Genomic DNA, 25,779 nt, shown 5'->3' with positions numbered 1-25,779 from the left:
TTCCCATACAGATGTGAACCCCAACATTATATAATCCCCCTTTATGTCATTTATGGTCAATGCAACAGACTTGTACTAAAAATTCATGTTTTCTATCGTCTAAGTCAGTGTCTTAACTGTCTTAGATAGTCACCCATGTCTGAAACAATGGAAGAAAACATTGTTTCCAGAAAGGACCATATTTTGGTGCTTATGATATTGGCATGGTTAATTTGCTAGTCAATTGAGTTGTTATATTGTTTTTATGGAAGCAGGAGGGATGCATCACTCATTTTGATGATATTAATATGAACTTGATATTGAGAGTATTTTTAGAATATTTTGTCTGTCAACCTGATGTGGACAAAATTGTCATTGAGAGATAAATTCATGACTATAGGGTGAGGAGCCTTATAGTCCAAAAAATGAAAACTATAATGGGATAATGATCAAAAGAGAATTCTAAGGAGTAACTATGAAGTAAATTTTTTAAAATAGGTAAACAGAAATGGTGGCAGTGGAAAGACTTTGGGAGGGGAAATGGTTCCTTGAACAAAGAGACTCCCAAATTTCCCTATACCTAAGCCAGCAAAAATCTTAATTTGGTGCCAAACTGAATGATGATCAGGAAACTACAGTGAAAAACTACAATAAAGAATTTCTTTTGTCTCAGAACTGGATAAAATGTCATCACAAGGGGAGGAAGAAAGGAAGATGGCAAGAAAGCCAGTGCTTGCATAGAAAAATACAGATCTCTGCACTGCCCCAGTAAAATGAGATTTATAAGCCTACAAGGTTTATAGCTTGAGGCAGCAAGAGTAAACTACCTCTTCTCCCCTTTCCTTCTCCATAAAGCCCCAGAGTAGTTGTAAACTCACAATAGGGGAGCCTTTAGTTAGCCCAAGAAAAACTGTGGCAATCATCGCAGGTATAGAAGAGACAAGGATACTCCTCAGGCTAACCTCAGAAGAGGAGTCAGTATAGGACCTCTCAGAGAGCTGGAAGGGTTCACCAGTTTATTAGAAAACTCCCAGGTCAGCATCTTGTCTTGGCACAAACCCCTATTCTGGAAGTAAAGCTAGATAAGTAAATCAAACCAAAAATAATATCAAAAATTCTAACAGATCACTTATTAATCAGAACAATAGCAAGGGCCTATGCAGTGTGTTCTTTGACTTCCCTCTTTTGTTGGCTTTCTACCTCCAATCTCTACCTCTTCACACTGAAACCATAATTGAAGAGGCCATCTCATTTGACAAGAAATTCTTGAATGGTGGCCGGGGTATCACCATTACCATCTCTTAACACCATAGTATTCTCGATAGAATAAGATGGATCGTTATAGCAGGTACAGCATGCAAGGGAACAAATTGCAAAGTAACATTGGATTGTGTAGTTTGAATTCCAAAGAAATGGGGGTATTTTCCTTCTGGAAGTATAACTTAGCAATTACCATCACATCTTTTCCCATCTTAAAGGCCCTTAACATTGCCTTTAAGGAATATGTATATGTATATATGTATATGTATATATATATATATATATACATATATATAAGCATGTGTTTTGATATGTAGTGACATGGAATTTTGGGGATATTGGGTTAGTAATCTTGCCTTTGTTGATAGAAATATAGCTGCTTCTCTTTGAAAATTAGCAATGGAAAAATCTCTTTATCCTGAGACGTTTCAGTTAGCCTTGGTATTCACACCTCTTCATTACCCTCTGTTTGCAGGGTAGAACCAGGAACTCTAAAAGCTCCATTTAAGGAAGGAACTCCATCATAGACGTCCAGTTTCCCACCTGGCTACATAACTTTGAAAGTTATCCGACTTCTCCACTATGTTGTTGCTTCCTTTCTATCTAGCTGAATATAACTGTGTTGTGTATTCTGTAAAATAATAAACACACTACATACTCTAACCTATTCTAATAAATTTAGAGATTACTCCAAAACAATGAGAGAAAAATTATGTAACAATTGAAACAGATTCAAAGGAAAAGTTGGATTCTTCATAAAGACTGTATGAATTTCCTTTAAAATGTAGAATGGGATTAAAACATGAAATTTAAACTTGAGGAAAGAATTGTAAGGAAAAATTTAAAAGCCCAGAAGAGAAAGTAGCAGATTTTATTCAAATTACAGTACCCCCAAAACTAGATAAACTATCAGAAATAAGTGCTTTCATAAGATAAGAAATAATATTAGCACAGTGACAAAACTTGAAAAAACTTGAATAAATAGAATGATAAGGTGATGTAAAAAAATTAATGGGCTATAACAAGGTTAAGAGAGTGTTTAAAATTCATAGTATTACATAAAAATCATGACTAATGAAAAAAGAAAAAGAAAATCTGCACACTCTATAAAATCATAAACGAAACATTATTATTAGAAACAGGACAAAGTATAGATAGAATCAAAGAATTATTTCCTGAGCCTTTAAAGAAGAAAAATCCTAGGAATATCTATGTCATATCCAAAAAATCAGAACTCTCACATCAAAGAAAAAATATTGTAAGCATCCAGAAAGAATCGGTCTAGGTATAAAGGAATTAGCATTTACTAATGGGAGTTTATTAATCCAAAAGGCAAAAGAGATTGTCCTTACAAAAAAGAAAAAACTTAGCTAGCAAAGTTGAATATATAATCTTACAGATGAAAAAATAGGCCTTTTGTGTAATAGGGGGTTTGAATGTATTTTTTATTGACAGACCAGAGCTATGTATGAACTTTGAAATATAAATACAAGGATTAAGAGAATTCTTTAAAAGTAAATTTATTTTAATAATTGGAAACAACTGTAGGGTGCTTATATGCTGATGGGGGAGAGAAGCAAGTTTTCCTTAATATCCTTGCAATCCTAAATATTCTTAAGAGTGTTGAAAAAGTTAAATAAGAATACCAGAAGTCCATGAAAGCAGACTGATTTTGTTGTGAAAATTTTAAGAGGGGAAATAAGAAAGGAGAAAGGAACCCATTACCACAGAAAGGAGGAAGAAGAGTATAAGACTTGCAGTTTCTCAAATTGGAGTATGTAAGAAGAGTATATAAACATGAAAGAAAGATAGGGGCAGAGGGCATTTGATGAACCTCACTCTTACTGAAAATGGACAAAGGAAAGTTGAATATACTCATACAAACTGTTTGGTTTGGCAACATATTCAGCAAGTTAAGAAGTAGGTAGTTATTTAAGAGGGAAGGTAATACCAAAGAGGGAATACTTTGAAGGAAAACAAAGTTTCTGAACCTGAATGAATAAAAGGGGGGGAAAAAACAAAAACAAAAAAAGGAACACAACAGTTAAAGAGACTGGGGTTTAGAGACTGAGAATATCAATTATAATCTCAATCTCATCCTATCCAACAGATTGTTCTCACTATAATCCCCCTCCCCAAGATACTTAAGTCTCCTCCTATCTAATTTTTATTTCCCTGCTGCCTAAAAACACACCCAGATCTTTCCCACTCTTTAAGATCCTCCATTAAATTCTGTCTTCTCTGATAGCCTGAATCTTTTTTTTTCCTTTCTTGGGCCAAACTTGTAAAAACCCAAGTACAGTAGTTGTTACTATTTCATTTCCTCTCATTTTGTTCTAAACCATTTCTAAGCTGACTTCTATCTAGTATAAATCCTTACCACTTATTCCTTGGATGATTGCTATAGACTCTTAATTGGGGTCCCTAAGTCACCTCTCATTATTCCAACTCATCACTGATTCAGATAGCAAAATGATTTTCCTAAAGTGTAGGCTATGTCAACCAGTTTTTATCTCTGCCTTTCAGAATCTTTGATTTACATCATGCCTCAATTCACATGCTAGATTCTACATATAAGACCTTTTCTTATTACCTTAGTTAACAGTGACTTCCCCTTCCCACCAAGATTGTCTATTTATTATCTTCTCCAAATATATATGTGTATTTATGTGTCTGTATATATATATATATGTGGGCATGCACATTTACATGTGCTTGAGGACAAAGAGAATGACATTTTTGTCATATATAGTAGTACTTTTGCAAATGTGTATTGATAATTGAAATCCTCAAATGGATCTGAGATGTTGTGTTATTTACTATAGTAGTACGTTTTGCTATTCAACCATCCCTGTTCATCCTGTAACACTTGTTAATCTTTCCATGAATTTGATACAGAAGGATTTATATAATGTGAAGAGGGGAGGATTAGAGAGAACTCTTCCTCACCTTTATATGATGCTCTTACATGTGATCAGCCTGTCTTTTTTGTCTATGCATTTCTTTGATGGTATCTTTATACTGTTTCTACTTTACAATTATATATTTGTAATGTCTACTTTCATATATTATGAAAAATAAGCTTGAGTTTTTAATTTTTTAATCAGCAAAAATCTTCCTTCTTTTTCTCTCACCCAAATCCCTTCCCACACCCTATACCCTGTACACATTGAGAATGAAAAAAACAAAAACCCTATTACAAACATGTGAAATCAAATACCTAAGTGGCTTAATGGACAGAGCGCTGGCCTCAAGTCAAGAAGATTTATCTTCCCGAAGTCAAATCTAGTCTCATGTACTTGCTAGTTGTGTGACCCTGGGTAAGTCACTTAATCCTGTTTGCCTCAGTTTACTCCTGTAAAATGAACTAGAGAAGGAAATGGTAAGCTCCTCCAATATCTTTACCAAGAAAACCAAATAGATCACAGACACATGACTGAAACAGTTGAATAACAAAATAACCAAAACAAATTTCCAAACAAACAGGAAGCATTTTACACTATGAGTCTTTTACCTTTCTATCAAGATATGGATAGCAAATTTAATCACCAGTCCTCTGGAATCATGCATGGTTACTACTCTCATTGAAATTCCTAATTCTTTCTAAGTTGCTGTTAGAAAAATTTTTCTTCTTGTTCTGTTCATTTCACTTTGTGTCAGTTCTCAGGTCTCTCTGAAACCAACCTCTTCCATCATATTTATGTACCATGCTACATTCAGCCATTGCCCAATTTATGGGCATTCCCTTAGGCATTCAAAAAGAGCTATTATTTTTGTACATTCTTATGTTTTGGAAATTGTTTGGAATAGTTTCTCTTAATTTACCCTCCCTAAAATTTCCCCTATTTCTTCTTCCCTTCAATTTCTCTGTTGAGTGAAATGCATTTCTGCACCCAACTATGTATTCTTCCCTCCTTTGACTCTTTCAGATGAGAGTGCAATTTAAGTGTCAATTGCTCCAAAATAACTGTATAGACATGTACACATATATTGTATTTAACTTATATTAACATATTTAACATGTATTGTTCAACCTGCCATCTGGGGGAAGGGCTGGGGGGAAGGAGGAGAAAAGTTGGAACAAAAGGCTTTGCAATTGTCAATGCTGAAAAATTACCCATGCATATATTATAAATGAAAAGCTACAATAAAAAAAAATTGTTCATTTTAAAAATAGTATAAATTGTTCTTCTATTTGAAATATCCTGTATGTGTTATCTTGGGCAATTAGAATGTGATCTTCTTGAGGGCATGGACTGTCTCACTTTGCTGTTTTTATCCAAGTAGTTTGTACAGCATTTGACACATGAGTAAGCATTTAATAAATGTTTTTTTTTTTTTCCATTCAAAAAAAAAGTCAGTTGCTCCCTTCCTAACTCTAACCACCATCCCTCTCTCTATGGCTATCTACTTATGTACCCTGATACATATAATCAGAGTACATAAAGTTCTTCCTAATCTTTCTCTTCAAGCATTTTCTACTATCCCTTTTCCCCTTTACTGTAAAATCTCTTTTATGTAAGAAAACTTATCCCATTCTACCTTTCCCTTCCTCTTCCCACTGTATTCTTTTTCTGACCCCTTAATTTTTTTTTTTTTTTTTTTTTTTTTTTTTAGATATTATTCCATTAGAGTTGTCAGGTATATGTCTTGTGTACTCTTAACTACCATAATAATGATAAATTCCTAGGAGTTAACAAGTATTATCTTCCCATGTAGGAATGTAAACAGTTTCATCTTTATTGAATCCCTTATTATTTCCTCTTTCGTGTTTACCTTTTTGTGCTTCTCTGGAGTCTCTGTATTTGGAAGTCAGATTTTCTCTTCAATTCTGATCTTTTCATCAGGAATGCTTGAAAGTCCTTGATTGCATTAAATTTCCATTTTTCTCCTAAAGGCTTATACTCAGTTTTATTGGGTTATAACCTTAACTCCATTGTCCTCTAAAATATCATATTCCATGCCCTAAGGTCCTGTCATATAGAAGTTGCTAAATCTTACGTAATCCAGGATTTCTGAACTGTTCTAGTTGCTGGCAATATTTTGTTTTTGAGCTGGGAGCTCTAAAATTTTCCTTAAAGTTTTCATTTTGAGATCTCTTACAGGATGTGATTGATAGATTCTTTTAATTTGTATGTTATCCTCTGGTTCTAGGATATCAGGGAAGATTTGCTTGATAATTTCTTGAAATATCATTTAGCCTTTTTTAAAAATATGGGTTTTAAGAAATCTACTGAGTCTTTAACTATTTTATAGGTCAATTTTCTTCTATTTTTTTTCTTTTTAAGAAAATTTCTTGTATGCTTCTTGATGTCTCATTAGCTTCTACTTGCCTAATTCTAATTTTTCAGGAATTAATTTTTTGGGGGGGAGATTCTTATACCTCTTTTTCCAAATCAGATAATTCTGCTTTTTAAGGAATTATTTTCTTAGGTGAATTTCTTGTTTATCTTGTTTTCTATTTGGCCAGTTATGCTTTTTAAATAGTTTTTCTGGTCAGCGGATTTTGTATCTCTTTTACCATTTGACCTATTCTGTTTTTTAAGATGTTATTTTCTTTAATATTTTGTGTGCCTCCTTTTCCAAGCTCTTTATTCTTTTTTTAAAAATGATTTTTCTTATATCACTCTCATTTCTCACTGCCTCTGTTATATGAATTTTAAAATTCTTTTTGAGCTCTTCTAGGAAATCTTTTTGGGTCTGAGACAAAGGCACATTTTTCTTTGAGGCTGTAATTATGGCAGTTTTGATTTTTATGGCTTCTTTTGCTTTTGTGTTCTGATCTTCCCTGTCACCATAGTAACTTTTTTTTTTTTTTTTTTTATAATTATAACATTTTTTGACAGTACATATGCATGGGTAATTTTTTACAACATTATCCCTTGCACTTACTTCTATTCAGATTTTTTCCCTTCCTCCCCCAACCCCCTCCCCCAGATGGCAAGCAGTCTTATATATGTTAAATATATTACAGTATAATTTAGATACAATATATGTGTGTAGAACCGAATTTTTTGTTGCACAGGAAGAATTGGATTCAGAAGGTAAAAATAACAGTTTACATTCATTTCCCAGTGTTCCTTTTCTGGATGTAGCTGGTTCTGTCCATCATTAATCAATTGGAATTGGATTAGTTCTTCTCTATGTTGAAGAAATCCACTTCCATCAGCATACATCCTCATCCAGTATCATTGTTGAAGTGTATAATGATCTTCTGGTTCTGCTCGTTTCACTCAGCATCAGTTGATGTAAGTCTCTCCAAGCCTCTCTGTATTTCTCCTGTTGGTCATTTCTTATAGAACAATAATATTCCATAACATTCATATACCATAGTTTACCCAACCATTCTCCAATTGATGGACATCCATTCATCTTCCAGCTTCTAGCCACTATGAAAAGGGCTGCCACAAACATTTTGGCACATACAGGACCCTTTCCCTTCTCTAGTAGTTCCTTGGGGTATAAGCCCAGTAGTAGTATGGCTGGGTCAAAGGGTATGCACATTTGGGCATAATTCCAGATTGCTCTCCAGAATGCTTGGATTCTTTCACAACTCCACCAACAATGCATCAGTGTCCCAGTTTTCCCACAGCCCCTCCAACATTCATCGTTATTTGTTCCTGTCATCTTAGTCAATCTGACAGGTGTGTAATGATACCTCAGAGTTGTCTTAATTTGCATTTCTCTGATCAATAGTGATTCGGAACACTCTTTCATATGAGTGGAAATAGTTTTAATTTCATCATCTGAAAATTGTCTGTTCATATCCTTTGACCATTTATCAATTGGAGAATGGCTTGATTTCTTATAAATTAAAGTCAATTCTCTGTATATTTTGGAGATGAGGCCTTTATCAGAACCTTTAACTGTAAAAATTTTTTCCCAATTTGTTACTTCCCTTCTAATCTTGTTTGCATTAGTTTTGTTTGTGCAGAAACTTTTTAATTTGGTGTAATCAAAATGTTCTATTTTGTGATCAATAATGGTCTCTAGTTCTCCCTTGGACACAAACTCCTTCCTCCTCCACAAGTCTGAGAGGTAAACCATCCCATGTTCCTCCAATTTATTTATGATTTCGTTCTTTATGCCTAAATCTTGGACCCATTTTGATCTAATCTTAGTATGTGGTGTTAAATGTGGGTCCATGCCTAGTTTCTGCCATACTAATTTCCAGTTTTCCCAGCAGTTTTTGTCAAATAATGAATTCTTATCCCAAAATTTGGGATCTTTGGGTTTGTCAAAGATTAGAATGCTATTTTTATTCACTATCTTGTCCTGTGAACCTAACTTATGCCACTGATCAACTAGTCTATTTCTTAGCCAATACCAAATGGTTTTTCACCAAAGTAACTTAATACAGTTTTGGGGGGGTACTTTGAGGAAGTTATTTGCTTATCTTCCTACCCTATCTCTTTATTTTTAACTTTGTTAAAAAATTGGGCTTTGCTCCACACCTCTGGAGTGGAAGGTGCATTGTCCCAAGTTTCAGGCTTTTTCATGCTGCTGTTTATAGATCCAATTCTGAGGGTCTGCAAGTTTTTAGTTCTTCCAAAGTGGGTATGATCTAAGGAGAGGTATGGTCACTCTGCTACTGGCTTGTGCTGGTTTTTGAGCGACCACAAGTACTCTTTTCTGGGCTGAAACTATGTCTAGTTTACAGGTTAGTTACCACATAAAACAGAAAGCAAAGATAATAAAAATCTCGATTATTGACTAAGGACTCAGTATTCATTAAAAACATCTGGGAAACTGGAAAATAGTCTTGCGGAAAGTGGTTCAGCTCAAGATTTCATACCACATAGCAAGATTCCAATGGATGTATAACTTAGATACAAAAGTGTTAGAATTCTTACAAGGTTCTAAGTCACTAGAATGAATAGAGACAATAATTATCTAATTTAGCATGGTTCAGTACGATTGATCTGACCCTACAAGGAATTGTTATGGGCTGGAACTTGAAACAAGGTACTGAGTGGAATTGAGGACACTCAGTGTGGAGCATATAAGCGAGAAGCTCTCAAGGCCAAGAGGACTTTGGGAAATTCACAAGCCCACAGAAACCCACAATCCCACTCTTGGAGGCAGAGTCAAGATTCATTACCACTTCCACCTTTGAGCTGGTTGGAGACATTGGGAAGAGGAGAGGTGGAAGCTGGCAGAGACAAAGGACAAGCAGCAAGAGCCCTCGGGAACCAAGGAGAGAGGAAGAACTCCAGAAAACTAGCTGAGCCCCAAGTGAAGGAGACAACATTTTGGAAGAGACAAGAAAGGATTTGGACTTTAACTCCTGGATGCATTTGAGATGATTATTGAAACCAAACTGAAGCCAAGGCTGCCTCCAGAAGCTCCCCAAAAAACCTGCTCCCAGAGAACGATTATAATATAGAGAACAGAATATTATAGGAAACATCATAAATCAGTTTTGAGAAGTAAGAAAGGAATTAACTTTTCAGAATTATTGATAGGGAAAGAATTCATAGTTGAACAGATAATAAGATCATAAACAAAACCAGTGCAATTAAAAGGTTAAAAAGTTAACTTGGAAAAATATTTGAAGCAAGCCTATTTATTCAGAATTATAAGTAGCTGATTCAAGTACACTTCCTTAGTATGGAGTAATATCTCTGGGTCAAAGTATATGAATAGGTGTTTGAAAGAATTTTGGAGTATCAGCAATCATGTCCAAGAAAAGTTCTACCCATCATTAACAAAAGGAAAATGACAGTTGTTAGAAAGGCTGTAGGAAAAGTATATTGATTATATAATTGGTGAAGCTGTGAATTGATCCAATTAGTGTGGAAGACACTTTGAAACTATGCTGAATATAGTCATTAAGTTTCATATCTTTTATCTAGAAATAGTACTACCAGATATATTATCCCCAAAAGAGTAAATAGAAAGAGACCAATATTATAAGAACCCCAAACTAAGTAAATGCCTATCAGTTGGTTTATGGCAGGAAAAGTTTGAATTGGAATTATTGCAGAAAAGGGGGCTGCTTGAAACAAACTTATATGAACAGTTGTGGAGAAAATTAGGTCGTTAGGTAATGCAGTGAATAGAATGCCAGGCCCAGTTTGATGGAGTCTCAGACATGTTAGTTTTATGACTGGACAAGTCATTTAATCTTTGCGTTAGTTTCTTCCTCTTTAAAATAGGAATAATAGTATCACCTTCATATTGTTTTGAGAATCAAATGAAAAGATAATTACAAAGTACCTGGCACAGTGCCTGACATTTAGTAAACATTATATAAATGTTAGCTTTTATTGTTATAATATTAACATTAATAATATTAGGTAAACACAGCCTGTAGAACAATTTTACACAATAAAACCTATACTATAAACACCACTTTTAAAGACTTAAGAATATTGATCAATGCAATGGCTAGCCAGAATAGAGGATGAAGCATCATCTATCTCCTTGATAGATGAAATCAAAATCCTAATTAAGCATATATATATATATATATTTTGACATGGATGATGGTGATTCCTTCTGTTTATGCATATTTGTTACAATGTTTTGTTTTTCTTTTTTTTCATTGTGGGTCAGTTGATAGAGAAGTCTAACAATATGATTATACCCCCTCTCAAAAATAAGATGAAAAAAAGAAAATGTCATTGGAGCAATTTTTTAAATGCATAAGTCAGAAGGAAGGCCTGAAAAAATGCAGTAAATTATATCCTGAAGCTTATTACATAAGAAGACACATGCTGAATTCATTATATTCTTAAAGAGCAATAATGCAAGCTCTGTGTTTACATACACTTTTTCTGTTTTACTTTGCATATGGATGTACTTATTTTGTTTGATCATTAATTTAGAACAATAAAAAACTTAGAAAAACAACTAATGAAATTCATTTCCTTTCATGACTGCATTATTAGACAAAGCAGACAAGGTAGATTATAGTTTTTCAGGATCTTAGCAAAGTATTCGACAAAAGTTTCTTACACTTTTTTAGTTAGGTTTGGTTTGGTTAAGTGGTTTGAATCTTGAATAGAGGTCACCAGTACTCCTAGGATCCCAGGGAATCTCTGCTTTGTTTTGAGCATCATTGTTTTTGAGGATAGACCTGGGTTTGAATCCTACTTCTTATACTTAACTAGTTATGTGACTGTGAATTAACTTTTGAGCCTCTGTTTCTTCAGCTCAAAAATCAGATAATAATGTAGTATATAAAGTACTTACCTCTTGCAGTTGTTTTGAGACTCAAATGAGATATTTGTAAAACTTGGTTTATCTTAGTATCATCATTGTCATCAACTTCCTGCTTAGTAAAAAGAGGATACTAATATGTGTAGCTTAATGGTGGTGGCATGTATATCAAATAACATGTCATGTACATATATATGTACATATATATCTATAACATGTGATATCTAACATGCTATGTGTTATGTCATATATAATTTTAAATTGTTATAGAGAAATGATGTGATATTGTGGAGGCTAGAGGGCTGACCTTGGAATGAGGAAGTTCTAGTTTCAAGTTCTGCTTTGGAAATAATGAAATTGAGATTAAGAACAAATCACTGACTACTCAGTGCCCCAGACAAACAATAAGACTTGAGACATCATCTATTTGCTAATTTGTTTAAGTGATGGAAAGTTTTTCTCTGGGAGTTCTCTACACTGATTAAGTCAGTTGCCTTGGACCCAATACTCTTTCCCCCCTCTTTCCTCTTGATTAGATATTTTGCCTTCTTCACTTGTAGTTGGAGAAATTTAACTAGATTGTATCTGCAGTGCTCCAGCACTCAATCCTGTGAACTTTATGTCTGTAAGTAACTGCTGTGTGTATTTCAGATCAGGTGACTTATCCAATCCCAAATAAAAGTAAAGAATTTCTTTTGACAGTATAGAAAGAATAGATGTAGCTATAGTAATGAAACACTGGAAGTATGGCTTAAAGGCATACTTATCTTTTTTGATAGCAGTATCTTTTTCTTAAGATTGGAAGAAGATATGTGAAGTTGAAGGAACTGATGGTATAATATCCTATATTAAATATATTGAATAACCTAAAGGATATTAAGAAGTATAAAATAAAGATTTGACTTTGGGTGAATGCAAATCAACTTGCCATATTTGTGTGTAAAAATAGGCAAAATTTGGATCTTAGCTATGCATCTCCTTATGTGGATAAAGCATTTGCTTTTTACTCTAGCAGAAAGTTAGAAAAGCCTAGGATAAATCATTGTTTGAGGTGGAATAAGTCTGTTACGTCTCATTCATTTGTAGATATTAAATACAGCCTATATTTGCCACTTATCTTGCTTCATTAAGATCATTTTTAGCTTAGTGCACTCAACGCTTATCTTTAATGTTCCATCTGTTTGTAACTTATTTTTTTGAGCACAATAATTATTTGTTGTATTCATATGTTCCTCATTGAGTGATTTCTGTTGGACTTTTTTCTGAACGAGTGTCAGTGAGTAGAAGTCATAACCCCAAAGAGCTACATATGTAGGAAAATGTTTGCTATCTGCATATATTTATCCGTGCTATGAACTTTTTATTTATTTTCTTTTCCCCTTCCTGTGCTCTCCAGAAGGCACAGATGGATGAACGAACACACACACACACACACACACACACACACACACACACACACACACAGATATCTTATCTATACATAGTTATCTATAATCATATGCATTTATGTAAGACCATTCTAAGGCTATTTGACCAGTTTCTTTAAAGGCGAATAACAACATCCTTCATAAGTCCCAAGTCTTTGCATATTTTTAAACTTTATTAACTTATCGTGCTTATTATTAACCACAACAATATTCTAACCTTCTATTGACTAGATATTTTAAATAGTCTAAAACAACATTATTTAATATGGCTGACATACAGTGTAGTTTCTCTATTTTTTCTCTTTTGATTAAATCTATTTTAGCTTTAACTCTGAATGTATCTATCTCTTATTTGGAAGGCTAGTATAGGAGGAAAATGGTATATCCTTTCTCTAAGTGGTGTGGTTTGTCAACGAAGAGCCCCTAATTTATAATTTAGGAATGCTTTAGGAGATTCTACCAAATTTTTGCTTTACTTTGATACATAGCTTATCAGGTCTTTAGAGACCTTTCTTTTTATTTCCTTTAGGAACCATTTCTAGGAAACTAGTTCCTCTCTATTTCTAAAAGGTTCATTGAGTACTATCAAGGAAGACTGTAGTTTGGTATCTGGGAGACAGTATTAGCATGAAGTTTCTGAGGATGGTCAATTAACATTGCTGTTGTACTTCAGTTTCATGACTCAGGAAAATGGTAGGTTGTTGGATGTTTTATGAAGGACATTTTATTAGAATTCTAGTTTTTGTAATCTCTTTATATTTGATATTTGGGGTACTATTAATCACTAGATAAATCTCAAAACCTGGAGATTATGATAAACTTACTTCTACCTAGCTAGGTGTATGCTTACTTGGTATAGCTACCTCACTGGCTTGACTCCAGATAAGGATTGTGAACGCCAGAGTTGAGGCAAGAAATGAAAGGGAGGGAGAGAAATCATGTTAAAGATTTCCAGGATAAACCTGTTATTAGGCCTTTCTAGGTTTCAGACTCCCAGGAACAGGAGAGGAGTAGTACATACTCAAGTATATGGGCTGGACATATATTTTTGGACTGTTTGTTAACAGTGACAGTTCTTTTGGGAATCTTTTCTAGCTTGAGTCTACTTTATTTTTCTTTTATATCCCTTGTCATTCATTTTACTTAGCTTATTGGGAGTGAAGTAGGCTTCTTCTTACTAATGATATCATGGTTATATTTGTTCTTTTTCTTATTTCCTCAGTCATAATAGTCTGTGCTTGCTCTTTTAGCCAAATTCCTTTAAAAAAAAAAAAGAAAAAGAAAAAGAAAAAGAAAAAAGAAAAGCTATGTCTTTATTGCTTCACAGTTTTTTCTTCTCAATCCATTATAGTGTAGTATACCATATGTATTATAGTATAATATAGTGTGGAATGAAACTTTGCTCTCCAAAGTTACCACCAATCTCTGGAAAATATGATTTTTTTTCATGTGTGTTTTCTCTGAAATCTTACAGATTTCCCCTCTATATGATAATGCTGACCACTTCTTCCCCTAAGTACTTTTTCCTCTTTAATTCTCCTACCCATCTTTTCACTTTTCAGTCCCCTTTACTAGTTCTTCATGCATATCATACTTCCTAGCTGTGGGTGTAGCCCACACCTCTGATCTCTATACAGATAACTTCTAGATTTTAATATTAAGAGCCAATCTTTCACTCCCTTAATCCCTCTTATCTCTTCACTAAACTTCAGTTGTGTATCAGCACTGTTTATTGGATATTTCGGATGACATGTCCTAGAGGTACTTAAAACTCAACATATGTAATATAGAATTCTTCCAAACTTCCCTTTCTCCCAGACTTTCCTATTTTTAAGGGTACTACCATTTCCCTTGGTTCTGTTTTTCTAGATTCTTCACTCTTGTCTGATATATGTGATAAGTTATCAAGTCTTACCTCTAACTCAGAAACATCTCTTATTGATTTTCTTCAGTCATACTCACCACTTTAGTTCAGTAATTCATCACTTCTTGACTAAAGTGGAACAGATTAGGTATGTTTGATAAAGCAAATTTAATTTTTTCCCCCCCTGAGGCTGGGTTAAGTGATTTGCCCAGGGTCACACAGCTAGGAAGTGTTAAGTGTCTGAGATCAGATTTGAACTCGGGTCCTCCTGAATTCAGGGCTGGTGTTCTATCCACTGCTTCACCTAACTGCCCCCTAAAGCAAATTAATTAATGTAAAATTGGCATCTTTATTATATTGGCTTGGTCTACCCACCAAGGTAGGCCTGATATTATTTGTGTGAAGTGTTTTTTGATTGTGTTTATATAATCACTCAGTTTGTCTTGGCAGATAGAGTCCCAAGTATTTTTATTGTCTGCAGTATTTTTGTTTGCCATTCAAATATTTATTTTTACAGTGTTTTTAATAAGATAATTTACTTCTTTAAAAAGGCTTGTAAGAAATAAAATTATATATGACATAGCTAGCAGTTCAAATTTATTAACAGCATTCTTCATGAAATCTACTTTAAAATCAAACAAAACAAAGAAATACAATTGCCATCAGTAAAAGTCAATGTGTTTTAAATAGCCAAACTTCTTGAAATTATATCCAGCTTGAGACAAAGTTATCATGACTGTTACATAAACCATTTTTGGATTGAACAGACAACAAGAATGACAAAATGATGGCCTCAATGAAAGCCCAATGGAATAGGCAGTATAAATCACTTCATATAACTCTTTGTGGATTATAGAATTCAAAACCCACATCATTCCTTTTGAAATCACAAACTGTAATTGAAATAAAGTGAAAAAAGCTTGAGGTTTTCTAATGTTCTAACCCAGATGAGGAAATACAGTGCTATACACCAAATCTCTAAAGGCTGCTCATTCATTTTCTTCTCCACTGCTGCCAACTGTGTGTTGGCTCAACTTACCTTCCAAGTTGGCAACAAACTGCTTGCTATCAAAGACGTGCTCTAATCTGTTGACATTAATTCCTCTACTAGTTTTTTTTTTTTTTGGCTTTGGGGTCAGCACTTGTGTTGAATATTCACATTTGAATGTGAATATTCAGCTTGGAGAGGATAAGTCTGTGATCAGTCCAGCATTGGTGCACCACACATTGCCTTAGTTACTCTCACCATCCTGTCTATTTCTTCTTCATACAATCATAAAATTAAAATTAAAATCTAGTATTTGTTGTGAAGATGTATCCAAATTTTTATTGCATTTAGGTAAAGAGAAAACGGTGTTGGTTATGAGGTCAGTAGTAAGTGACCACTGCTGTTCCTACCAACTCCATTCCATGTCTGATAGTACTCAAACATAAGTCATCCAGAATTATAAGCTTTTGGCACATTGATGATAAGGATCTCCAGATCTTCATAAAATTTTTCTCTGATCTCATCAAGGTTCATCAATTGGAAACATAGGCACTGATGATGGTGACATGGTATTTTCCTCTAAGTGGCAATTGCATTTTGGAAAGCATATGAGCTTGTTTATTAGATTAATTTTGATTACAAAACCTACACCAGCTTCACAGTGCTCCCTTTCCCTGGCCATTCCAGAAAAACTGTATTCAGCTCTTTCATTTGTCATCCTGGTTTCACTCAGGGATGCATTTTGGATGTGATACTCCATTGAGTTCTCTTGCAACAAGAACTGCTTTATCCTATTCCTTATCTGAAATTCCTTTTTTGCTTCTGACCACTATCTTCTTTTATCTTTCCTTCTTTTTTACCATCATTGTCTCCTTCCCCTCCCTACTTGTTGTTCTTATTGCCACTTAAGTATGTATAAATGTTCTCATTTTGAACAAATTTAGATGTGAGATTCAAACATTGTTCCTCTCCTCCAATATTCCCCCTCACATATATTATTAAACCTCCTCCTTGCATGTGTCTTTTATGTGAGCTAATTTTCCCTATTCTTCCTCTTCCTCACTCTCTCAAGGTATTTCTTTTTCTTGTAAAGTCTGGGCTAACTCTCTGGAGGGCCTCCGGAACAGTCAAAGTCCTTGGTCTTTAGGGGAAGCAGTGAAGGAGGTAGGCAAGCTGCCATGTGGCTTACCAAAGATGTATCCTGGATTATGGAGTCCGTATTCTCCAGCTTCTCACCTCCTTGTTCTATAGCCAAGTGACCCTGACCTCTCTCTCTCAGCCCTCCAATCCTTACCTATGATTACCTCACTATCACATATTCAGCAAGCACCAATGGTGAGGAGAGCCATCACATTACCATATCATCTAAGCATATACTTATAGAACCATTATCTCCCCTGGAATAGGTAATTAGTCTTAAGTGCTCTTCTATCTGATTCAAGTATATCTTTTCAGATTTTCAGCCCTCTACACCTTTTTACCTTTCCAAGTTTCACTCTTATGACTTTGGGTTTTTTTTTTTTTTTCCCTTTTTTTTTTTCTCATTTTATGAAATCATTAGTTTTTTCTTGCCCACTTCTAATTTTTAAGTAATTATTTTAACTTCAGAGAGATTTTATTCCAATTTATTTATTGGCCACTTCTGCTTTTAAAGGAGTTGCTTTCGTCAGTCAATTTTTCAAAAAAAAATTTTTTTTTTTTTTTTTTTTTTTTTGCTCTTCTAAGAATTCTTTTGGAGTTGTTTTATATTCCCTTCTCTCTCCCCGCGGGCCCCCCCCCCCCTTTTTTTTTTCCTTTGAGGTTTTTTGTAGTTGTTTTGACTTCATCATTTTCTGAGTGTGCCTTGGTCTTCCCATCATGGGAGCCTTTGATGGTTAAGTCCTTCTATCCACTTCATTTTTTGCTGTTTGATCATTTTTCCACCCTACTTCTTGATTTGGAACTTTATGTTAATGTTAAGCTCTGTTCCTGGTGTGGGGCATGGGAGGGGTGCTGCCTAATGCTTTACCTTTTTTTTCCCACTCTATTTTCAGAACTAGTTCTGGGAGTCTGGAATTTGTTGATACTTCTAAGGTGGTATGATCTATAGAGAGGCACTCTTATCCTTACCTAGAAAGGGTCCTTTATCCTTGGGATTGTACTTAAAACTCCCATTGAAGCCCTCCTCTTCAGTCCTTTATTATTTGGGACTAAAAGTGATACTGTCTTTCTGAGCTTTCATATCTTTTTGATCAAAAGCACCTCTCTCTGCCTTTGAACTACATCTCATAAATAGGTATAGGCATTAGAGTTACCAGTTAGTGTCTGGGTCCAAGGCTAGCATAGAGGTATCTCACAATTTCTTTCTCATTAGTTGCCAGATTTCTTTACCATCTCTGAATTGAGAGCTCCCAAAACTGTAGCTGCTCCTTTCACCAGTTTTAAAAGTATTTGGTAGGCAGTTTTTAGCATAGACTGTGCTGATTGATTTTATGACAATAAAATTTTTTATTCCAATTAAAATTAATAAGAACCATACCTGAATATGAAGTGATTTACTTATATGAAACTATATGAAGATTTTCTCTTAAATTTTGAAGACCTGGAATTAATTGTTAATGTAGTTTGGATATATTGTTACTGATCAAAAGAAACTAAAAACGCAATGTTTATAATGGTGCAGAACCAATATTAAGTATAGTGGTGTTTTTTTAAATAACAGTGTCAACAGCTTATTTAGTATCTGAAAGATCCATTAAAAACACATTAAAATGAATTGTCTATCATGAAAAGGTGTGGCAAATAGTTCAATAACATGAACTATTCATGTTAATAAAATAAAAAAATAAATTCTGTAAAGTGTACAAAGTATTTAATAAAATTGGAGTATATTTTATTAATATGAAAATTTATCAGTTTTCTCAAGATATGTTTTGAGATTTTCTTTAAACCTGGATCTTTATCCTAAATATCCTTGCCAGGCATGGTCATTCTTCCTACACATTTTCTTAGAATCATAGACTTAGAAGTTTAAGGAAAATTTAAAGAAGTACCTGTTTGTTATTCTGAATCTTTTTAAAAATTTCCTGTTTTATGTGTATATTATGAATATTTTTACCACTTAATCTAAATCAGATATTCTTAATCTGGGATCTTTGAATTTTTTTTTTAAATAAATATATTTTTAAAAATTTTTAAATTTTAAATTTTTAAATAAATTTTAAATTTTTAAATAAAAAAAATTTTTTTAAATAAATATTTGGTAATTAATACCAGACTGCCAGAAAATAGGTACATTTTTTTTTTTTTTTTTTTTTTGGGAGGCTGGGGTTAAATGACTTGCCCAGGGTCACACAGCTAGGAAGTGTTAAGTGTCTGAGATAAGATTTGAAGATTTGAAGGGTCCTCCTTAATTCAAGGCTGGTGCTCTATCCACTGCGCCACCTAGCTGCCCCAAATAGGTATATAATTTAAAAAAAATCAAGATCCCAAGAACCCTTAACCTATACTTTTGCTTGAAAACTTTTCTAAATCTTTATTAACAAAGACGTGTTAGAGTTAGTGTTCACTATTGGTGATCTTAGTCATCTCCATCAACTTGAAGATTGTTATGAAAGCTCATGAAGGAACCTATAATTTGTCACATGTACACTAAAGTAGAAGACAAATAATGGACTCATTATCTAATTATTTTCTGAACTTTAAAAAAAAACAACAATTTGCCAAGAAAGTTAAATAACAATTAGTATAATACCTCAGATAGTGAAATTTTTACCATTTAGGCAGAAATATAGGGCAAGTGATACAAGTATACTCTCAGGATATCTCTTAAGAACTTTAGAATCAATTGTATGACATGGAAGACAGTGGCACAGGACTATCTAGCATGATGTATCCTCATCAGAGAAAGTGCTGTGCTCTTTGAGTAAAACAGAATTGAATTAGTGAAGGAAACATGAAATACACAAAATTAGGGAAGGTACCTCAAATACTCATATGAACTGTTCGTGTTCATATTGTATTCCAGACATTCCAATCTTATATGGTCTGATACAGTTAGACTCACTGTAACTCGATTTTAACACACTGATGCCATTTGGTCCTTATAAAACAGCAAATGACATAAGCATCAGGAAGGGAAATTGGATAAGAAAAACACTTCTTAGATATACAGTCTCATTTGATCATAATTCAGTCCTGTCTATTTTTTCTCCTTTGGCTATCCCCAGAGCAATTAGTTCTTGGTTCAGCTCTTTGTAACCCTGCCTGCTCTGTCCTTTTTACTTCCAGATCTTCAGAATCTCTATCCTTTTTTATTCAGACTTCATAGAACAGTACCAGGTCTCCCACACGTTGATTTTGATTAATTTTGTGACATGTGCAGGTGTTGATTGAACTGTATTCTAATTGCTTTAGTCAATAAGAGTTCTAATTCTTTATCCAAGATAATTAATGGAGCAGCAGTAGCATTTACACGGATAATATAAATGCCTGAATTTTTACTTAGTACAAAAGGAATTCAGTTTAGTATCAGTCATATACAAAGCACTTAATAAATACTTTTTTTTTTTATGTCTGGGCTGATATGAAGTTTGTTCTCTTTTAAAATACCAGTTTCTAAAAGCCAGTTTAATTTCTTCTCATGGAAATGTGAAGCATTGTATCAGTGGAAATTAGCTCACTAAAGAGGGATGCTATTTTAAGCTGAATTTAGCTTTTCCATGAGCCATATTATTTGCTTGTTCTCTTTATCCAGACAGGCATGGTACGTTGTGATACAGCAGTTGGCACACCTGATTATATATCACCTGAAGTTCTGAAGTCACAAGGTGGTGATGGCTACTATGGACGAGAGTGTGATTGGTGGTCTGTAGGTGTTTTCCTTTTTGAGATGCTTGTTGGTGAGTAAACACATTCTCCTGATCTTCTTCATTTTTCTCCTTCATTTTTTTCCTTCTTCTACCCAACAAAATTTTTGTTTGAGAGCTTGAGTAGACAAAATTATGGGTGTGTAAGTCAAGTTAATAATTTATTAAGTTTTAGACACTGTATTAGGATGAAAACACAGGGAAAATACCATTCCCTCCTCAGGGAGCTCACAGATTAATGAGATAGACAACATGAAAAGAATTGTGTACAAATAAGATATCTGAAGGATAAATTGGAGGTGATCCCAAAAGGAAAGCACTAACATTAAGGGAGATCAGGAAAGACTTCATGCAGAAAGTGAGATTAAGTTGAGAATTGGAGGGAAGTCAAAAGGCAAAGAAGAAGAGGAAAGTATTATGGATGGGGTGGGGGGAGTGAAGAGGGAGTGACCCATGAAATGTATGGAATAAAGCAATGGAATGTTTTATTCAAGGAACAACAAGGAGGCCAGTGTCACTGAATTATAGGATATGTTAGAGGGCAAAGTGGAGGGGTTAAAGTGTAAGAATACCAGAAAAAGTGACCAGCCATTTATGAGAAATGTTACAAAGAAGTAGATTTGACAGGCCATGGCAACTGATTGGATATGGGGGATGAAAAAGAGGATTTGAGGATGGTACCTAGATTTTGAGTCTGGGAAGCGAGGGAGTATAGTATTGCCCTTGACAGTAATAGGGAAATTTGGAACAGGAGTGGGTTTGGAGGAAAAGTTTTTGGATATGTTGAGTTTGAGATGTTTGTGGGACATCTATTTCAAGATATCTAATAGATTATTGGAGATGCAATAATAGTTTTCAGAGGAGAGATTAGGGCTAGCTAAATAAATCTGGCCCTCATCTACATAGAGGTGATAATTGAATTAATGGGAGTTGATGAGATCACCAAGAGAGCTAGTACAGAGGAAAAAGTGGAGAGGTCCTAGGACATAGCTCTGAGGGGCACCCAGTGCACAAGCTATATAAAAATTCATTTAAAAAAAAAAAAAAAAAAAAAAAAAGGACTAGAAGAAACAGCCAGTTAGATAGGAGAAACCAAGAGAGAACAAGGTCATGAAGATCCAGAGAGGACAAAGTATCAAAGAGGAGAAGATGATTAGCAGTGTCAAAGACTGCAGAAAGTTAAGAAGGATGAAAATTGAGAAAAAGCAATTAGATTTGGTAATTAAGAGGTCATTGTAGCAGCAGAGAGCTCTTTCAATCAAGCCACAAGGCAAGAGATTTAAGAAGATTGAGAGAAAGGAAGTTGAGACATTGTTGTGCTTATTTGTGATGACTTCAAGTGAGGTAGGAGTGAGAAGGACTGGGGCATTTCCTGTAATTAAGAAATATGGAAGATAAGCAAAAATTTAGGAGAATTTTAATAAATTGTTCTTTGGATATATCCTGTGTTCTTGGCATGGTGGGAAATTATCTCCGGTTTTATTTCCAGGGTTTAATTTGAACAGAATGGAGTATAAAAAGGATTTTAAGAGGAAGATTTTTCCCATAAAAGTTTTTTATGCTAAAGGTGGATTGACCAAAAAAATAGAACTATAACTGAAGTCATTTCAGTTCTCGTGTTTTATCAAGGATTTTCGTTGAAAACATTTTATGCTTCAAAAAAAATCATAGAGTTTTAGGACTAGAAAGGATCTAATAGTTACTTTACTCAAACCTACACATTTTAAAGATGAAGAAACAGAGACTCAGCAAGTTTGAGATGTACAAGATTACATAGTAGTAATATTAGATTAAAGCTCAGGTCTCTTGATTCTTACTTCATGATTGTTTTGATGTATCATGAGATCTTTGATATTCATTTTAATAGGTAGTCAGAGCTTCAAATGTCAAAGATGACATTTGATCAAGGGTAGTTTCGAAGTGATTGTTGAATGACTTTTTAGGTATAGTTCTATTCGGGATTTATAAAGGTCAGGGCATTAAATTAGATTGAATTTTAAATAGCTAAAGTAATATAACATTTATATACATTAATACTTTTATACATACTTTGGGTTTCTAAAATTACTGGACACCAAATGTAATTAGTATCTTCTCTGATGGTACTGAGCTTAGCTAAATATTGTTCATTCTATTTAGATTATTTTTGTAAGATATTTTAAAATTTTTTTAACCCAAGGACAACAGACTTTATTAGAAAAATGAATCTTTCTGGTATTAGTTTCAACCTTTATCAGATGTATTTAATAATTACATTTTAGTAAGAGAAAGTTTTGAGTTGGATGCATTACTATTTCTCTTATTATGACCAAATCAAGATTTGTGAACAACTTTAAGTATATTTCTTTTTCTTTCTCTGACTTACTCGTCATTTACTCTCTTACTTGTCATTTTCCCCCTACTTGTCTTCCCTTTCTAACATACACACACACTCATTCACATAGTAGGCAACAAGGCACCCTGAGGGAGAACCAGAAGGAAGCATGTGCTCAATTGGTCAGATTTCTACCCCATCTTGATCATCATCTCTTCTCAGACACCAATGAAGACAGTTTAGGACCCTGAATCTAAGAGCATTGGGAATAGTCATGCTTTCAGCCTTGTGCCCTCAATCAACATCCTGGAAAGGAATTCCTGTGGGTTTACCCATCTGAGAACCCAACAAAGAAAGTTCTTACCACCAAAATTCTTGGCACTGTCAAATGATTCACTATCAGAAAGTGTGATAAGATCTTTATCAATGGAAATGACATTAAAGAAGTAGCATTACTTTCTGCTTTACTGGTATGGTATACCCTAAGTACCATGGGGACCTTTCCATATTAATTGCAACCAAAACTGCAGTATTTTGTCTCCCCCAATACAATGTGACTTCCCTAGACAGCTTCTACTCTTGTCTTACATTTTCTATTTGCATTTTCAGTGCTAGCACAGTGCTTCTCATATATTAAGAGCACAATAAATGCTTTATTCATTAATTTCCTTAAACACATTGGTTTAAAAAAACTGGCTAAGGTTATGAAAGACTAAATTAGGTAGCTTTATTAGTTCTCATAATGAAAATGTGATAGAACTAATACTTGAATAAAACCTAACTTGGCAAACTTAGTAGTTCACACTTTTTTTTGCTTTTATTTTTTGTTTTGTTTTTGTTTTGTTTGTTTGTTTGTTTGTTTTTGGACTAAGATTATTTCTAGAGAAGATAAGCCTGAAATTTTTCATTAGTAGAATAATTGTTAAAACCATTTTCAAGGGTTTGGATTAATAGGTAACAGAAGTAGTAGGGCTTTGTTCTTGTGGTTTGAAATGCCTTCTTTAGATGCAGGTTATTTTCTGATCTCTTAATCTCTTGTTCTAAGTATACAAAATAGATCATTTTACCTTTCTTCTCTGTACGTCAGAGTGTGACCTAGTCAGAGAATGGCCTACTTCATTTGAGGGCTTTGTTTTTTATTCTTTTTTCTTGTTCTCTTTGTTAGTACCCTCTTTTCTCATCTAACTGGTTCTCCCTCTTCCCTTTGATGATGCATTAGAATGAATCCAATACCGTTTTGGAGTATTATCACTATAACCATATTCTTCTTCTAGAAATTAAAAAGTATTTCTTGAAAGTAGCTATCTTTCTTTTACATTTTGTTACACATATAACATTTTTTTTCAGAACTTCCCCATGATTTTGCTTAAAATTGTCATGTTTCATTGTATCATTTGAGTTTAATGACAGTATTTCTGAGATCAGTTGGTTTCTCACTATTCCTTAGATATAAGTTACTTTAGACTCAATAAAGAGCATTCACAAGAGATTATATTATGATTACATATTATATTTCTGGACCTGCTGTAAGAATAATATTCTTTGATTTCTAAAAAATTACCTAGATCCTTTCTGGGGTTCTGGAAAGTGGAAGAGGAATGTGGGGGTCACTGTTTACAATGTGAGTACTTAGTTTAATTCAGGACTAGCAGAATTACCCCCAAGAATATTCAGGGAATAGGATATTCATTGTTAAGGCCATATAAGGCTGTTCGACTTAAAGGAGAATCCTTTTAAAATCAGCTCTAACATCATCTCCTCAAAATTCAAGAAAAGAACATTAGAATAAGGACATAAAAGTTTAAGCAAAAAAGAACTAATTCTTTTCATGAGCTCATTTTTTATTTTGGTTCTTTAAAACTCTTGACATTTTTTAAAAACTGAAGACAATATTTAATAGGGTTTAATTTGATCTGTTCTAATAATTAATATTCTGATTTATCTGGTATTGTATCTCTTAAATCATAATTACCTACATCCATATGAGAAATAAATGAATATGAATTTTGTTTTGTTTGAATATGTTTCTAATCCATTTACTTTTCATTATTTTCTTTGAATTTTAGGGGACACTCCATTTTATGCAGATTCACTTGTAGGAACATATAGTAAAATCATGGATCATAAAAATTCACTAAATTTTCCAGAAGATGCAGAAATATCCAAGCATGCAAAAAATCTCATATGTGCTTTCTTGACTGATAGGTAGGTATACCTTTAATTTCTTTGCCAATAAATTCTTTGAAATTTGTTTTGAAATGAATTTTGAAATGAGCATATAGTTAATTCCCAATTATTAGCACGTAAAATAATCTAGAATATCTAATCACAATATATTAGAGCTGGGAGAGACTATAGAGACAACGCCCTCATTTTTTTTTATTATTTTTTAATTTTTTAATTCATTTTTCCAAATTATCCCCTCCCTCCCTCCACTCCCTCCCCCCGATGGCAGGTAATCCCATACATTTTACATGTGTTACAATATAACCTAGATACAATATATGTGTATAAATACCATTTTCTTGTTGCACATTAATTATTAGCTTCCGAAGGTATAAGTAACCTGGGTAGATAGACAGTAGTGCTAACAATTTACATTCGCTTCCCAGTGTTCCTTCTCTGGGTATAGTTATTTCTGTCCATCATTGATCAACTGGAAGTGAGTTGGATCTTCTTTATGTTGAAGATTTCCACTTCCTTCAGAATATATCCTCATACAGTATTGTTGTTGAAGTGTACAGTGATCTTCTGGTTCTGCTCATTTCACTCAGCATCAGTTCATGCAAGTCTCTCCAAGCCTCTCTGTATTTCTCCTGCTGGTCATTTCTTACAGAGCAATAATATTCCATAACCTTCATATACCACAATTTACCCAACCATTCTCCAGTTGATGGACATCCATTCAACTTCCAGTTTCTAGCTACAACAAAAAG

General features: G+C 33.9%; 1 protein-coding gene across 1 annotated transcript in view; it reads left to right on the top strand.

The window, feature by feature from the left end:
* Positions 1-25,779, top strand: part of ROCK2 (Rho associated coiled-coil containing protein kinase 2) — a 140,829-nt gene that overhangs the window by 72,213 nt on the left and 42,837 nt on the right. The window contains 2 exon segments of the mRNA XM_074287116.1: positions 20,418-20,562; positions 24,910-25,048. Coding sequence (XP_074143217.1) covers positions 20,418-20,562; positions 24,910-25,048 — 284 coding nt within the window.

Source organism: Sminthopsis crassicaudata, chromosome 2 (genome assembly GCF_048593235.1).
Source record: "Sminthopsis crassicaudata isolate SCR6 chromosome 2, ASM4859323v1, whole genome shotgun sequence".
In the NCBI taxonomy this organism is placed as follows: domain Eukaryota; kingdom Metazoa; phylum Chordata; class Mammalia; order Dasyuromorphia; family Dasyuridae; genus Sminthopsis; species Sminthopsis crassicaudata.
This window is presented reverse-complemented; position numbering and strand designations above follow the sequence as displayed.